We start from the raw sequence: 17,207 nt of genomic DNA on the forward strand, positions 1-17,207 counted from the left end.
GTAGTGCTGTGCAATTGGCAATGGATCTGGAAACACGCGGTGTTAAAGTATCAGCCAGTACAGTGCGGAATATTTGCAGGGTATCATGGTCGGATAGCCAGGAAAATATTATGGGTGAACAAGACAAATCGTATAAAGATACTAAAGTTTGAAAAAGAGTATAAAGATAAGGGATCAGGCTTCTTTCTGGAATAGGGTCATATTTTCGGACGAAAGTAAATTTAATCTTATCGAATCCAATGGGAGGCGTATGGTATGGCGCAAGGTGAATACATAGATGAATCCTCAAAATCTCGTCCCTAAAGTAAGACACGGAGGAGGGTCCGTGCTCGTCTGGGGTTGTATGAGTGCCTCAGGAGTGGGTCGTGTCCACTTTATCGATGGAGTGATGATCCACAAAGTGTATATTAACATATTAAAGGAAAATCTCCATACTAGTGCGCAGAAAACAATTTATTGTTCAGCAAGGTAACAACTCCAAACATACAGCGGAAAATACTCGATTGTGGCTACTCTATAATACCTTGAAACAGCTTCGCACACCTCCCCAATCCCCAGACATGAACCCCATATAACATCTATGGTCTGTTCTGGAGACAAGAATCAGAAGGCACAGCTTCTCTACCAAAGAAGGCCTAAGAAAAGCTATTCAAGAAGAATGGGACATAATCAGTCCCGAAGCTACAGAACTACGAACTACTACAGGTGAAATCAATGCCACGAAGACTACAGACAATCATTAACGCACAGGGTAATCCCACAAAATATTAAATAACGTAATATACTTTATAAGCATTAATTCAATCATAAGTGTACGGTGACTTTTTGCGTTTACAAAAAAGGAATTCTCTCTTTTCTTCTGAACAAAACAGTGATTGTCTTTGTTTGGCCTTTCTCTTGTATATAGAAATAAAATGTATAAATGTGTAGTCTTAATTCTGGTTATATATATATTTTCCACCTCCCGTTCTCATGCTAGCTGTTTCCGATATAAAGTATGCACGGTGTACGAACACTTTCTGCGTTCACTGTAGGTATGTTGACAATAAGCGAATGTTATTAGAATATTTGTTGAGATTTATTTTCCTTCACTGCCTTTCGCCTGGTTAAAAAGTAGTTTGCAGTGCTTTGGAGCAGCTGCAGGTGGAAACGCGATAATGTTTGAGACATACCGGCGACTTTTTTGTGTGTGAAAATAAGACCTTCCTCATAAAGCAGTAAATAACTGCAGTAGCAATTGTCTACGTAAGTGATAAAGACATATCCAACTACAAGAAACTAATACAGTATATATATTCATTATTGTGTTTCTCTTTTAACAGCTACTAGCTAGGGATGGCCAATTCCAGAATTTTTACTTTCCGGAATCCGGAAAGTAAAATCGAAAAAATTCCGAATTTTTTCTAAATTCCGGATTTTTTCCGAATGTCGGAATTTATCTGAATTCCGGAATTTTTCCGAATTCCGGATTTTTTCCGAATTCCGAAATTTTTCCGAATTCCGGATTTTTTTCGAATTCCGGAATTTTTCCGAATTCCGGATTTTTTCCGAATTCCGGAATTTTTCCGAAATCCGGATTTTTTCTGAATTCCGGATTTTTTCCGAAATCCGGATTTTTTCCGAATTCCGGAATTTTTCTAAATTCCGGATTTTTTCCGAATTCCGGAATTTTTCCGAATTCCGGAATTTTTCCGAATTCCGGATTTTTTCTGAATTCCGGAATTTTTCCGAAATCCGGAATTTTTCCGAATTCCGGAAAGTAAATTTTCCGATTCCGGAAAACAAAATTTCCGCAATCCGGATTCCGGAAAATTTTGGCCATCCCTAAAAAAGACCAATATCTACAGAAAACGCGAACAACCAATTTAGAAAACGACATACTGTAGCTATATGCTACAGGGGCAGATCGACTCACACGGTTTGCATAAACTACTGGGAACACATTCACTCCAACGGTATTTTTACTGAAGCCAAGAACTTCAAGTGAAAGATGTAATGACTTTTCCCCTTTTTTACATTCTATAAAATAATTCAAGTAGAACCGGTACTTGTGCAAGACTCTTGCGCAAGAGTCTTGGTCTTGGTCTTGGTCTTGCAGGTATGGTCTTGGTCTTGGTCTTGTTCTTGCACCCCTTGGTCTTGGTCTTGGTCTTGCATCAAGATTCCTGGTCTTGGTCTTGGTCTTGCATGCAAGACTCTTGCAAAAACTGCAAGACCAAGACTCTTGCGCTCATCACTAGTTCACATCGAATACGACGTTCCCAAAACAAAAATTCTCGCTCCGTTTACTGACTCACGCCATACATAACCTGTTACCAAGAAATTAGGTCCTTCCTGTATGGAAAAACTTAGATGTATCAAGGATGTGCCCAGGAAAAAAAAAACAATAATACACTATCGAAAAGTAATAATAATAATCATCATTAGTAGCATATCGATTTTTTTTTTGAGTATTTCAAGTAAAGTTCTGATCCTTCCCCCTTCGATATGGTGCTGTTATAAAGACCACTATAAGTTTCTAAATTGTTCCATTCATTTCGAAGTTGGTAAACGAGTATTTATGTAGAAGTCACGTAGTTTTGCTGGCAACTGTACAATATATAGTGATGAACGAAGAATTAATTCATAAATGCAAAGAACATTAGGAGTTTATGATGATTCCTATATCTTTTTTTTTAATAGTCTTTAAGTATTTGATATGATGCTTTTAAGTTATTTCATGCCACTACTATGTAGAACGACTCGGGATCCTTCGTGGCAAATAGATTTGCTTCTTATCTATGGCGCAGAACAGCCGGGTTCGATTCCCAATTATAATTCACTTTGGATCTCATATAAGTGCAAGATCCAAGTTTCACAAAATCTTGGATACTGCAAAAGGAAGTTAAGCTCCCTACAAACAAGGAGAGCACGGTAGTTCAGTTGTACACTGCTCACTTCTGGTGCAAGGGGTTCTTAGTTCGATCCCTGGTCAATGAACTTATGGTAGTCAACACCTGCATATGGATTCTTCCACTCAGTTCTTCTCTCAGTCATTTACTTTCCTTAACCAACGTCTCCGAAACCTAAACAGCATAACGAGGGATGTAAAACTTTGTTTTCTTCCTTATTTTACTTTTCCCAATAATAAACAAATAACACTGACTTCCTAGATAAAGTGACATTTGATCAGTATATATATATATATATATATATATATATATATATATATATATATATATATATATATATATATATATATATATATATATATACAGTATAACCTCGTTAACACGAACTCGCTTAAGCCGAACACTCCGTTAAGACGAACAAAATTTCGGTCCCGGCATCGCTGTACGTTATCTTATAGGAAGTTTTATCGGTTAACACGAATTTCGGTTAGCACGAATTACGAACTAATTTTTAGTCCCTTGAGTCTGTAAAGGTTTTCATTTAACACGAACTTTCAATCCTTTGGTTTTTTTTAGATCATTTTTCTTATTTCAGATTTCACTCCAGATCAGTTTTTGTCATACAGTACAGGTTTATACAGACGAAAATTGTCTTGTAAATACATGTTGGACAAAAACAGACAGGTATCTTTCCTCTCTTATGAGGTGTTGATTCTGTCCTCCGTCAAGCGCTGAACATGCAGGAGCTTGGCAGACGAGCTGCTGGCGACAGCTCGAGACAAAACATCTTCTCTCCCGTGTAACTCCAAACTGGTGACAGCAGTCATAAATACCTTTCCGTTACTAGCGGTACCCAACCTGCTAGCGGAGTTATCAATTTTATAACTTGACCTGGATTTTCTGCGTGGAAGCTTTTTTTTAAAAAAAAAAAATCTTCGAAGATAGGATAATAAGCTTACTGTAGTGTTTTCACTTTTCAGAGGACGGTACCGAGACCGAAACTAGTCTCGATCTCGATCTTAACTCGAATTTGAGACCGAGCCGTGCTTTTCGAAATCGAGACGAGACCGTAACTCTCAGCCTCGTCTCGATACAATTCTGTGGATGGTATCAAGACGGAAAAGAGTCTTGGTCTCGTCTCGAATTTTGAACCGAGACGAGACCGAGACTACTCAGTCTCGTCTCGATACCATCTCTAGTGTTTTCTATGACATACATAATATACTGTAGTGGTATGTATAGTCTGTATACTGTAGTGCGTATGTATGGAGAAAATGTATTCGAATAATAAAAATTGGGTCCCCGGTTAACACGAATTTTTTTTTAACACGAACTCCTGATTTTTCAGTCCCTTGGAATTCGTGTTAACGAGGGTTTACTGTATATATATATATTTCGGGGGGGGGGGGGGTAAAGGAGTATAATACTACAAGTCACTATGTGTATATAGTATTGAAGAGATATTATTCTGGATCTGAAAAGACGATAAGTAATTGTAAAATACTTCCATCTATATTTTCAGAAAAAAATGACAAAACTAGATTGTTTTTATAAGAGAAAAAGTAGAGATGAAGTGTAAGATCAAATTTTCATGCTACATCAATCATTTCCCTGTTAAACAAGTACAGTTCTACTAAAAAAAAAAAGTTTACAAATGCATTCTGAGTTAAGAAGGTTTTTTTTTTGCGGGGGGGATGGAGTCTACACCCAGTGGACCCTCACAGGCGCACCCCTATTTCCCACCGAGAGTCAAAATTGGAATCATGTGTTAACTAAATAGTCATAACCAGACAAAAACGTCTGGAGGAAGCTTTCGTGGAAAGTCCTTGTCCCCTCATTACGATAATCATTCACAGGACGATGTTTTTTTTTTTCAGGGTGTTTTCTGAGAAAAAAATTTGAGTCAATATAAAACGGAATATTGAAATTCATTCGATAAGATTAAGGTTAGTGTAAACCCTCCATCAGCAGCAACAGATGGCAGCACGTATTCTCTACTTTTCTAATGTATTACATGAAGAGATGCAATATTCAAAATAATTCAATTATTTATAAATTCAAGGTATGAATATTCAATACTTTGTCCAAAGACAAATTTAGTCAATAATTATGAAATAATTCGTGCAGGTTAAGATCGTTTCATAACACTGTACAGAGCAATTAATTTTTCTTTTCAAAGGAATGCTTTGAATTATAAAAGTCTCTCACAATGAAAGGAACAAAATATCACAAAAGTGCACTGATTATTTCATAAATATTGATTCAATTTGCCTTTGGATAGTTATTCTTCGCTTCATATTGATTCAATTATTTTGAATACTAGCGTCCATTACTCAATTCGATGAGTTAAAATAAGAAAAAAAAAATAGTAATACGTTCCGTTACTCAGTTACTTTTTACTATTACTAGAGCGTTCTCTGACATCGGTCACTTTTGATCATTTTTATGCAGTGGCGTATTTAGGGGGGCTTCCGGGCTTAAGTCCTCCCGAAATTTTACTTACTATAGTGAAGTATATGAAATATCTTGCAGAATTTTCACATTTTCAGACATCAGAAGTCTCACTGTTCATCTCAGCGAATCCGAAAACTATGGATTCGACAGTAATATAGGTCATTTTAGATCATTTTAAATATATCATCTCCCCTAATTTGCACCGTCAAAGTGAAATGATAAAAAGAATATCTCAGGCCTGGCGAATCCAGGATATGATCAAGGGAGGGGCTAAACCATAGTTTGCCGCTTTATCCAGTGTAAAGTAGGAAATGAAATATTTAAGTTTTACGTCCCACGATTATGCCGGTTAGGCTGAAGGAGACGGTGATTATGAGAAATGAATGAAATGGTGGAGTGAAGAAATTGGGAGGAAGCGGGAGAACCCCGAGAAAACTCACGAGCACGGTGTTTGTCCACCACACAGTCCACACGGCGCGAGCTAGTATAAAGTAGTGGAATGAAGCCCATTTTATCTAGTGTATACCTGAGCGTCAAGGGGAAAGGCTATATATAATCCTTAGATCCGCACCTATGTATTAGATGTGGTACAGCTTAGGGGAGGGGATATATATATATATATATATATATATATATATATATATATATATACCCTCCCCTAAGCTGTACCGTCAAAGTAAAATGATAGAAAACATGCCCGACCCGAACCTCATCTATGTTGAAAACTTGATTGGTTCACGAGGTTCGAAGTCACAAATATAGTGGGCCTTATGCAGAGTTGTTTTGACGTATGATTAGCGTCAAACTAAATGGATGTCTACTGCAGGTAACATCTTAGTCGAACTCTTAATATGGCACTAATCACAGTTCAGAACGACTCTGCATATGACCTAGTGACTTTAATATATATACCAGAATGTCACCCTACAAAATACACTGAAAAGATAGCAGATACGTGCTGCTATATGTTGGATGATTAGCACTGCTTTAAAATGAAAGTAAAAAAAAAAAAAAAAAAAAAGTACTTTGAATGGGATTTCCGTTTGTTAACCAACAGACTGCACCGTCTGTAATTCTTAGAATTTGTTCACGTCCCGTGGTATTCGTGTTTTCGCGAGTTACATAGGCGGTGGAGACGAAATTTTTTCGGCGCTTACCTAGTACTATAAAAATAATTGGTGACCTAAGTAAACTCAGGCCCGCAACTACGGTTTGTGTCGATTGGGAAAAACACGAAAATTTGGCATCCCCCGACTTTTTCTTTGTTGCGCCCTTCCAACCTCGCGCGCCGCTTGCTCCCTTAGTTGTGATCCTGTGTAAACTAAGAAATAACGAACGCCGGCCCACGAAGCCAGTATTATTGGCAGTGGGAGCTGAACTTCTGACCACAGATCACTCAACTAAAAATGACCCGTATCCAGGGGGGGTCTAAGGGGGCACAAATTTTTGCTGGCCCCTTAAAATTTTCACGGTAGGCTTGCAAATGAACTATAATATGGTTGGATTTCCTTCCCCCCTCTACATTTTTGGGCTGCCTACCGGCCTGAATCTAAAAGCCTTCCGGACACATTCCATCGAGTTATTTTAGTTCATATTATACACTGGAAGTTTAACTTAGAATGGGTTGATTTAACATCCCATTTCATCACTAAGGCTAAACGAGGCGAAATCTACAGTTTAAAATAAGACTCGAACCACTACTCGGGTTTGTATCAGAAGCAAATATTTCCACCGGGAATCGAACTTGGGACCAGTGTTTCTTCTAAGCATACTTCCGAACTTAGCCCTTGGAGCTAAGAAAAATTGAAGTTCATTTTTTTTTGTTTTGTCAGTCACATCCTTCAGCAAAGAAAAAAAAAAGCCCAGCTCAGTCCCCTTAAATTTTAATTCTTCCCCCATCGGAAGTGCACTGACAACATTTTCTGGGAGATAAAGTCAGCCCAGTACCACACGCGTTTGCGACTCAGCCTCGAAGAGACGCTTCAAAACTCAAACATTAAATTATTGTATTATACATAGTGCCCCAAAAGTAGGTATACAGTCCCGTACTGATCTGTCATGACATTTTATATCATTTACTTATTGTTATTCATACAGATATTGACTTAGTATCTTCCTTAATTGTTCTTAATTTATTTTCACTGCTCGGAAGAAACCAAAGCAAATAAATTCATTATCCTAATAAATTGTCATGCTTGATAGATGCAGTCTGTAATTTTACTTTTGGGTCACCCTGTAGTTATTATGTATGTTTTCACCTTAAAAGGAGAGAGAGAGAGAAAAAAAGATATAAACCATTTCACTGTTTCCCATTTCTATTTGTCATGTTGAAGTTATTACTGATAAATTAACAAAATTATAGGCCTAATACGCAATAACTTCAAAGAAAACTCACCCAAAAGTGAAGTATCCTTTCTGGAAATATTTATTTATGAATAAAATCGCTTGAGTAGCTTTTGAGAACACTGAGAAACAGAGAGAAAAAAAGAATAACATAATATTCCTTATTATTCTCTGGAGAAATGACATATTATTGTTAATGAAATATTATGAAATATCAACTGAGTCAGTGGCGTAGGGAAGGTGGGCCCTAAGGAACCGCCCCCTCAAAGAGGTCCGACAATGTACTGTACTTTGGTACTTGGATGTTTGTATTTTTTTATATATTTTATGTTTATATATTTTTTTGTTTGTAATTTTTCTATATGTACCTATAACAGCACTCCCCTCTCCCCCAAACACACATCCTGGCTACGCTACTGAACTGAGTCGTTTTCGAAAACATTGTTAACAAAAAAAGAAAAAAGAGAGAGACAGAGAATTATCCAGGAATAGCACTCTAAAATAATATCCCTTGTGTCTTTTCTTCAAGGACAAGTGAGTTATGCATGCCATATTGTCAAATTATTGATGAAACACATACGTATGAAATAAGAATAAAATTGCCCGAGTCATTTATGAGAAAACTATCAGAATTCAACCCCCAAGAATAAACTTCTCCTTCTGGACTTTTTCTAGAGAAATGATATACCACTATATAGGGTTGCTAATGGAATATTGTTCGATGAATATAAACAAAATCGTTAGCTATTAAAAAAAAAAAAAAAAAAAAAAAAAAAAACTAATTTTGATTTGATCTTTCAGTAAACTAACTTTATTTTTGAGGGTAGGGAGAAAATACCACAAAAAATAAAATAAAATAAAACTAGAGAATGTTATAAATTCTTTAAATTTAAAATTTGATCTTGGTACGTTGAACGGTACAACCTTTTGTCGAGCGACATTTTAAGGCTCATAGGATCCATGAAACGTGTAAATCTCTCGAAATCTCGATCTTTTCACGATTTTCTTCCTATAATCACTCGGTTAAAAAAAAAAGCGGGTGCGCCTTTCGTGCACCGGGTCTCAAGTTCGATTCCCAGTGCAAGAGCATTTGAATGCATTAAGCGTATTCTACTTTCAACCGTAGGTCCATGCCTTATATAGCCTCGGTAGTAAAAAGGGATCCTAGAGCTCCTTTGTGGCTAAGTAGTTAGCGTACGCGCCTTTGGCATGAGAGACCCGGGTTCGATTCCTGGTGTGAGCTCATGTGGTTGGGATTCCACGTTAATCAGTAAGTCCACGTCTCATATAGTCTTGCTGCTGAAAGGGACGCTAAACTTACACAAAGTAATTAATATAACGGCAACTATGATCGAACTCGGTACCTGTAAATTATCTCTATCAGGTCTGTAGTTAAGTAAGCTGTTCCTAGAAGGAAATCGTTTTATTTGCTTCAGTACCAGCGTTCGACAAGATTCGGAAAAACAGATAAAAATATGCCGGCGTTTCCCAGTAGGCCCTCCCTCATGATTCATTTGCGTTAGTGTCAGAAATCGTCACTTAGGTTGGGAGACGGAATCACTGGTGTTTCTGGCATGCATGTACACCCAAAAGGGAGGACAAGGTGGGGCCCGGGCCCCCCTCTGGCTCACGAAAATGTATATGTAATATACCAAATCACATATATTAAATACCTGAATTACCAAATGTAATATAGGAACCATGAGATGGCCCCCCTCGGGAAAATTTTCTCCAGGCGCCCCTGCTGGCATGTAAAATTTGGGAGGGGGAATTAAAGAAAGAGATTTAAATGGAACTTCCTAGCCTAACCTGTTTATTATCTTCGATTCCAATTGTTACCTTTTTGCTTATCTTAACGGACCCCCTAAGGTATATATAAAGAACTCTGTTATAATCCTTTCACAGCCTTAATATTATATTCCAAATAAATATAATTATTATTATTTGTAAGTTATTTTGTCATTGGTAAGTGAATTAAATTATAATAAAATATTGAATATTTTGTTCTTCAAAATACTGGGGGGACGCCCCGGCCAGAGACGCCCATGGACGGAATTGAAATACAGTTAGTTGAGACTTGGAAAATTTTCCATAACCTGATAGTTCTTTATACGTGCACAGTAATAAACTTGGTATATAAAGTCAAACAAATAGAAACTAAGATGAAGGTTTTCCTTGCAGTTTCTATACTAACATGTAGAAACAGCAATATTGTTCACCAGCCCCGTGCTAAAAATGAAAACATAACTCGTACCGGATTTTCTGAAACCCTTAAAACCTTATGCCGTTACAAAATAAAAATGCTATCAGTACACACGAACCATAAATCACACGACGACTATTGATAATGGCTTTCGATTTCCTGGCAAACTGGTTCCTAGTAGTTTTGTTTCCTTTTGCTTTTCCACTGACTTTCTACGGCCCAAAGGGCTTGGCTTCTTTTTTGTTCCTAGAAAAGAAAAATCTCAGGTATTCTCTTTAGCCAGCGTTGCCTACATGTACGATAATTGTCGAATCATACGATAATTTTGACCCCCGTACGATGTATGATAATAGGAAAGTATACGATAATTTAATAGCTTCAGATAAAATGCAAAAGATAATCTGGGGGTATTTGAAATTCGAAAGAAATTTCATTCATTGTGTGAAAAAGGTATGAATTTTGCAACAAATGTGACAAACTACTCAAAACAATACAAATGCGAACCATTTCACCTGTTTACTCATGTTTGTTATTACAATGTCATTGGTTAATCGGATCACTGGGATTTAACATACACTGAACACCTACACATGAAACCCGCGTTATCTACTCGATCAATAAGGGAGAATTACTAGCTACTTGATGTAGATAAGTTTTCACAAGTAAACATATAAAGTGTTGAAGGAAAACCACAGAATTCTTTTCGATAGACTCGTAAAGAATAGAAATTCATTCTTGTTTTCTATAAAGATTCAAGAATAGAGTTTTGGCTGCTCACATTCGCGTTAGTTTCCTCTTAATAATAATAATAATAATAATACAGCTTGATGTTTACACTTGAAATAAAATATACGATAATTTTAAGTGCTACGTACGATAATATCTTCTGATCAGGTTGACAACACTGCTTTTTACGAATCGAAATACGAAAACGTACGATTTAACTTAGTTCAAATATTGATGACATAGATACAAGAGCACCATTATCATTCGCTTTATTTGAATAAATATATATGACGTTTTTCTTTCTTTGGATGATTGATCACATAAAAAAGTAAATTATCATTAATAAAACGCTTTACTTACTGATAATAAAAATATTATTACGCAGTCTTCGGAAGTCGTATTTAGTTATCTTACATACAAAAGCAAATATCACTTGAAGAATATTATATTTAAAAAAAAAAAAAAAAAGTTTTCTTTGATCAATACTTTGAAAAGTTCAGTTCCTTTTCTGACGTAGCACAAAACACATATACTGTACATAATAAATGTCAATAATGACTTTTGTTCGTAACTGCAATCTCTTTTTTTTTTTTTCTTTAAGTGGTAACACTTACATAGCACTAGATAACAATGATTTTTTTCGTAAATGATATGGAAAAGAAACCACAAAGCTTCCAAAATGCCTGTGTGCAGTTATAAGAAAAGAAATGAACGAATAATAATAAAAAAAAGGAATGGATTTTTGCACTCCCACCAAACATTTTGGGTTCTTTCACACTGGTGTAGCACTTTTTTTTCTTTTTTAAAAAAAGTTTTGTCATTTTTGTTGAACAAAACTGAAAATAAATCTTATGTTAAAAAAATACACACAAACTGTCTTCTAGAGAAGAGAGAGAAAAAAAACACTACAATCCATTTTTTCGTGGTCAAGTAACAGTTTGGGTCTTTTTAGCACCATGCCTATTTCGACGTTTAGCATGGTTCTTTTTACCCCGTCGTTTTCTGCCACTGTCTATAACAGTGTCTGACAATATTTTAGGATCGGAACAGTTTAGCTTTTTTATCACTCGCACTGCTTTCCGGAGTTCTTTGGACTTTTCTCCCCACGGCATAATGAAAGTAGGAACCGGCTGCCTGTCACGCCATTGGCCCATAATTAGGAACATTTCGCGGCTATTTCGAGTCAAGTTTTCACAACACTTGTCTTCTGGATCCAGCACAAACACTGGACGCTTCAATTGTCGCTTCTGTTCCGGAGTTTGAGCACCTTTGAGCGTCTTTGCTTTTTTGCCGACTATTTTGGATTTTCTAACGCGGCGTATTTTGGTCTTGACAGCAAAATCAGCACGACAAAAATTGTCCAAAATATTCTCGTAAGTTTCGACTTGGTTACAAGTTTGACACTTTCCATCAGTTGACGTTGTTGTATTGGATTGAGGGGCTATGCACATGTCATTGTCTAAAGGAAATTTGTCACATTTTAGTAATTCGGGCCAGGGAAAGCCGTAATTCTGCATACGTCCTTCACAACCCTCTTTCACCTTTTCGCACAAACTACGGCACGGATAAATCAATCTCTCTAGGCAAACGGGACTAAACAACGAACACAGGAACAACTGAGTATCCGGATGGCAACGCACATTTAGAAGCGGCACCCACGACGCTGCTTGCTGCGACACTTCAGCCATCGTATCGTGATCCAGAAGGTTCGGAAGTCGCATCTTAGTGTATCCTATCCCATGACACAACGTCATATTACGGGGGATATCCATGCATGTTGGCTGTGTGGTCCGTCCCGGCCAATCTGTGATATAACCATAAGCAAGCACTGGCAAGAAAATGAATATGTGGAAACACCTTGAAGCCATAGTATTATATAAAACCAGACTGGACACTATCGCTTTGTACACACATGAAGACAGCGAATCACCGCCACCACTTCGTCTGCGGGGACTGGATTGCCTTGAGTTCTCGAACCGAAGTCACCGCCACTTCACCACGATGCAGTCATGGTTGCACTTGCATTTACAATGCACACATATTTATTATTTTTCAGAAGTAGAAAGAAAAGAGAAAAGTATCACCGTGATGAATATTTTGTTAACTGCATCATATTTCACTGGGACTGAACAACTTATTTTCCTTTGGATAAGGCTGCTGGTATCTAGTATTTGTTTCACTTATCTTCTGCAAATATGAACAGAGAATTATGACGAATAGGGTACTTTCTTCTCTCTTTTTTCTATTAAAAAAAAAAATGTTCTTCCTTATACACACTGACTCACGTGCTAGCTTGCCATCCACATAAACTGCATGGCTCCTGCATTGCTGATGATAACACAACAAAAAACTCACACTTCTTGAGGAAGACAAGCGAGGGATAACGTTGAGGCCTGGTTTCTCCCTCTCACATATTGGTTGGGCGAGCTCCCACAATTGACAAAACAGGTGGGGTGGTCTACTACGTCTGCGTTTGTGACACGGCGTGACACTCGACAAGTACTTTTGCTTCACTCTTGTTGAATGTGTGTGTACTTTGTCTGTGTGTGTGTGGTACGAAGGAAATGAAGATAAAAAAGCACACACACACATACATATATAGATATATATATATATATAATACGAGTCCTAAGATTAACAACACAGCCTGGGGACGTATGAGGCAAATAAGTTCGCAGTTGCCTTGCTGTAACGGGCGGAGGTGAACGAGTCAAGTGGTCTGACCAGCTTTAACTTCAGCTGTGTGGCTACAGGGTAGTGGGGGGAGGGGACAGCAACACAGTTTGAATTGTATGTAAGTGTGTGTGTGTGCCTGTTTGTATATGAATAAGTGTGTGTGTGTGTGTTGGTGTGTATGTTAGTCTGAATATTGAATCGGAGCTACATTTTCACTGTGATTTCTGTATCAGCTCCAGAGATCCGGTAGTTCATGAACTGCTAATAAAGAAATTACTAATTTTCAGAAAGGTAAATGCTACGTCACAAACGGAAGTTTTTTTTCTTTCTTTTAAATAGATAATTTGTCTTCCAGATTAAATTCTGATAAGCTCAGCTTTTTTTCTTTCTGTGTGTGTGTAAAATCTTATAACTAGCTAGTTAATAGACACTGAAGTTCTGAAGCACTTTCTTAACGATTCCAATAATCTGATCCTTGTTTTCGAGTCTTCAGTTAACAAGGACGGGACAGTGGCGTATTGTCGACAATCTATTCATCCCTTCCAAATTTTATTTTAGTCTATTTATCTGAACGAAAAAAAAAAAAAAAAAAAAACGTGTTCTGTATCTCTCACGAAGCTACAATTTTATTTCATGACCAGGGATAAGACACAGTAATAGAATAAGCGTGTGCTTCAAGTATCTAACAACAGCAGACGAAAGGCTGCGGCTCTCGAACAGTTTTTAATTAGACTATGAGTTTTTAGCACATTACCTTTCATCAATTTTTCAGGACCTAAAGAACAGTGACGACGCCAGATTTAATTTCTTGGGGAGGGGTAAATAGAAGGAAGATAATATTTTACAGGGATCTGCTATATGCATGGCGTCTTAAAAGTCCCATTATCAGTTACAACAAAATGTAAGAGGGAAAAACATCTCCAAATATATTTTCAATTTAAAGTGAAGGGATTTTTTTAAATCGGACGCGCCGTTTGGGCTGTACACTCTTTATGCGCCCAATGTTAAATGAAAATGCAACGTTGCCATTTACCTGAACCCACAACATACGAGAATGAAGTTACTGTCTTTTACGTTAACATGTCGATGGCCAACCCCCATTTAATTGAAAACATCATAGGCCTATATGGAGACGGTTTCCCCTCTTGCATTTTGTTGTAACTCTGATAATATCAGAAAATGAAATGAAATCTTTAAGTTTTACGTCCCACGCTTATGCCGGTTGGGCTAAAGGAGACGGTGATGATGAGAGATGAGTGAAATGGTGGAATGAAGAAAGTGGGAGGAAACGGGAGAACCCCAAGAAAACCCACGAGCACGGTGTTTGTCCACCACAAAGTCCACACGGCGCGAGCTGGGATCGAACCAGGGACCCCAAGCACCGGAGGTGAACGCTCTACCACTGAGCCACCGCGCCCCCCTGATATTAACAGAGTTACCCTGTCAGGGAACTTTTGAGACTCCCTGTATGTGTCTTGTGGAGATAGACAGGGGGAGGTATAGCTACTAGGGGGTAGCATTCGCCCCCTCTGGTACTGTCACTGCTCCCAAGTTCGTTGCTTCTCTCAAATTAAAACAGCTCCAGAAACGCCAGGGGTTAATAACAGACTTTCTTTCAGAAAATTGTGTACGGGACATTGTTTTGCTAAAGGATATACCCTGCGCAAGAATAACATCTCGTAATCACAATTTTAAATTATCTTAGTTGCTGAGGGGGAGGGAGGGGGCAAAGTCCCAAGGAATATCTTGAAGATACATTGATGAATACCAAACTTTTGATTCCTCCATTGCCAATCGTACCTGAAAAACTTTGCTTTGTGTATCCACTGTATTAAAATAAATAAATAAATAAATAAAATAAGGAATGCTCTTCAAAGGGATCGTTCAGTGGAATAACAGAATTATTAACATAAAGCAGAAATGACCATTTTGTAATATCAGGGTATGTCTGATGAGGATCTTGGTTACAAGATCGAAACGTAACATGTGGAGTATTTGTTTTTATGAATAGTACAGTCTTGTTCAGCAGTTCAGTGTTTTATTTGCAAGACATGCAGCAATGTTGTGTTGTCAGAGGACTTGCCGTTTGTTTGTTTGTAGCACGAAAATAATATGTCGTCTTAAAAGTAAAGTATACTGCATATTAATTTTTTTTACACATAGATAGAGAAGTTTGCTTGATTTTTTGAATTTAAAAGTACATATTTGTTTGTGGATATTTCGAATCAAAAATACTCCGCTGTATATATATATACTTTCACTATCAGTGGCGTATTTAGGGGGGCTTCCGGGCTTAAGCCCTCCGAAATCTTACTTACTGTAGTAAAGTATATGAAATATCTTGCAGAATTTTCACATTTTCAGGCAAACCCCCTCGAAAGTTAGCAAAGCTCCTCGAAACAAAATCGTAAATACGCCACTGATATATATATATATATATATATATATATATATATATATATATATATATATATATATATATATATATATATATATATATATATAAGGTGTCTCATACAAATGTAGGTTTACTCACATTTTAACTGGCTGTTACATATTTGACTTTGATTCAGGTATTCATTGACATATTTACAAATTACGAGGGGGAACAGAAACTAAGGTTACGATATTTCTGGAGTTTCGTCTGTTATAGAGGAATGAGTAGTATGCTGTAATTGTAATGCATGGAGATGGTAACTGTGCAGAGTTTCAGCCACTCACCACATCCAGCGCTATGTAAACGCAAATGACGACTAGTTTGCAAAACTGGTCTCGCTAAGAAGTCCGCTCAGTTATTCGATTTCTATGGGCGAAACATAACCGCGGCGACAGCTGGTAGAGGTTTACGGAGAGACTGTAATGTCTCGTCAGCATGTCGCCGAATGGTGTCGAAAGTCTACGGCTGGTAGAGAAAACGTCATCGACGAAGAGCACAATGGGCCATCCAGCACGCTGAGACATCATCGACCACCCTTCTTACACCCCGGACCTCGTTCCAAGCGACTTTCACCTGTTCCCGCACTTGAAGGAGCACCTAATGTATGTACTATCTGATGACTGTGTTGGTTGTATGAAATACTATATACTTGTTTCACTGCAGGCTTTGTAACCTAACTTTCTGATCAATCCTCGTAGAATAAGCTAACAAAAAGTAATGACATTATGAAGTAGATTAGTATTTTCTGCAAATCGTTTATTACACATTTTAAAAGAAAACTAAACGTGAGTGATAAGTCAATAAAGACTGAGCACATTTTTATAGGACACCCTTAGTGCTACTTTATTTTGATTTTGATGTAAAACAACTTTGTATTTCGAGCAGGAGGCTATCCATCCCTTTCAAGAGACACATCTGGATGCGCTATTGTTGTCAGACGTGCTCGCACTCACTATTTTCAACGAGGCTTAGTCCTAGGCTAGTCGAGAAAGCGTTACCCCCTGTAGCGAAAACGGCCAAAGTGGCTATTCGGAATTTTTACTTTCACCAGATGTGTAAATCATACTGTGAGCCAGTCAGGGTTTCCAGGTCTTTTTGCCAGGTCCAGGTGTGTTATAGCAGAGTTCCAATGCTCTGCACAAACCATCTTCCAAGCAGCTGCTTCTTGCTACAATCCCTTTGCCTGGCAACACGTCTTTCCTTTTTTCCCCTTCCTTTTGAAATCTTTTAAACAGCAGGCGGTTTATTGTTCCGACCCGCACCAAATACGCTCGACCTGACGTTTTCTCAGCGATTTTATTGCTTTCGCGTTTATGATTAGTCATCTACATTTAAATACATGGTCAGCGTATTCTAAGGGTACGCATGAGCAATAAATACGCTTTGCGATCGCCTCAAATAGCCGGATACTAATGCTGTCTCAAACTCAGACTCGCTATCCTCGTTAGGACTTGTGCTTCCCCGTGCTGCTACTCGT

At 37.7% G+C, this 17,207-nt stretch overlaps 2 protein-coding genes across 4 annotated transcripts in view; both read right to left on the reverse strand.

Annotated features, from left to right (window-relative positions):
* The window catches only part of LOC145683980 (myosin-IIIb-like), a 569,781-nt gene that overhangs the window by 447,491 nt on the left and 105,083 nt on the right, over positions 1–17,207 (reverse strand). The window lies entirely within an intron of this gene.
* On the reverse strand, positions 10,951–13,365 carry LOC145683974 (secreted frizzled-related protein 1-like). Its single transcript, XM_081755721.1, has one exon. The coding sequence runs from the start codon at positions 12,483–12,485 to the stop codon at positions 11,544–11,546; it is 942 nt and encodes a 313-aa protein (XP_081611847.1). The 5' UTR covers positions 12,486–13,365; the 3' UTR covers positions 10,951–11,543.

This window comes from Thermobia domestica, chromosome 1, assembly GCF_964235325.1.
Source record: "Thermobia domestica chromosome 1, izTheDome1.hap1.1, whole genome shotgun sequence".
Classification (NCBI taxonomy): domain Eukaryota; kingdom Metazoa; phylum Arthropoda; class Insecta; order Zygentoma; family Lepismatidae; genus Thermobia; species Thermobia domestica.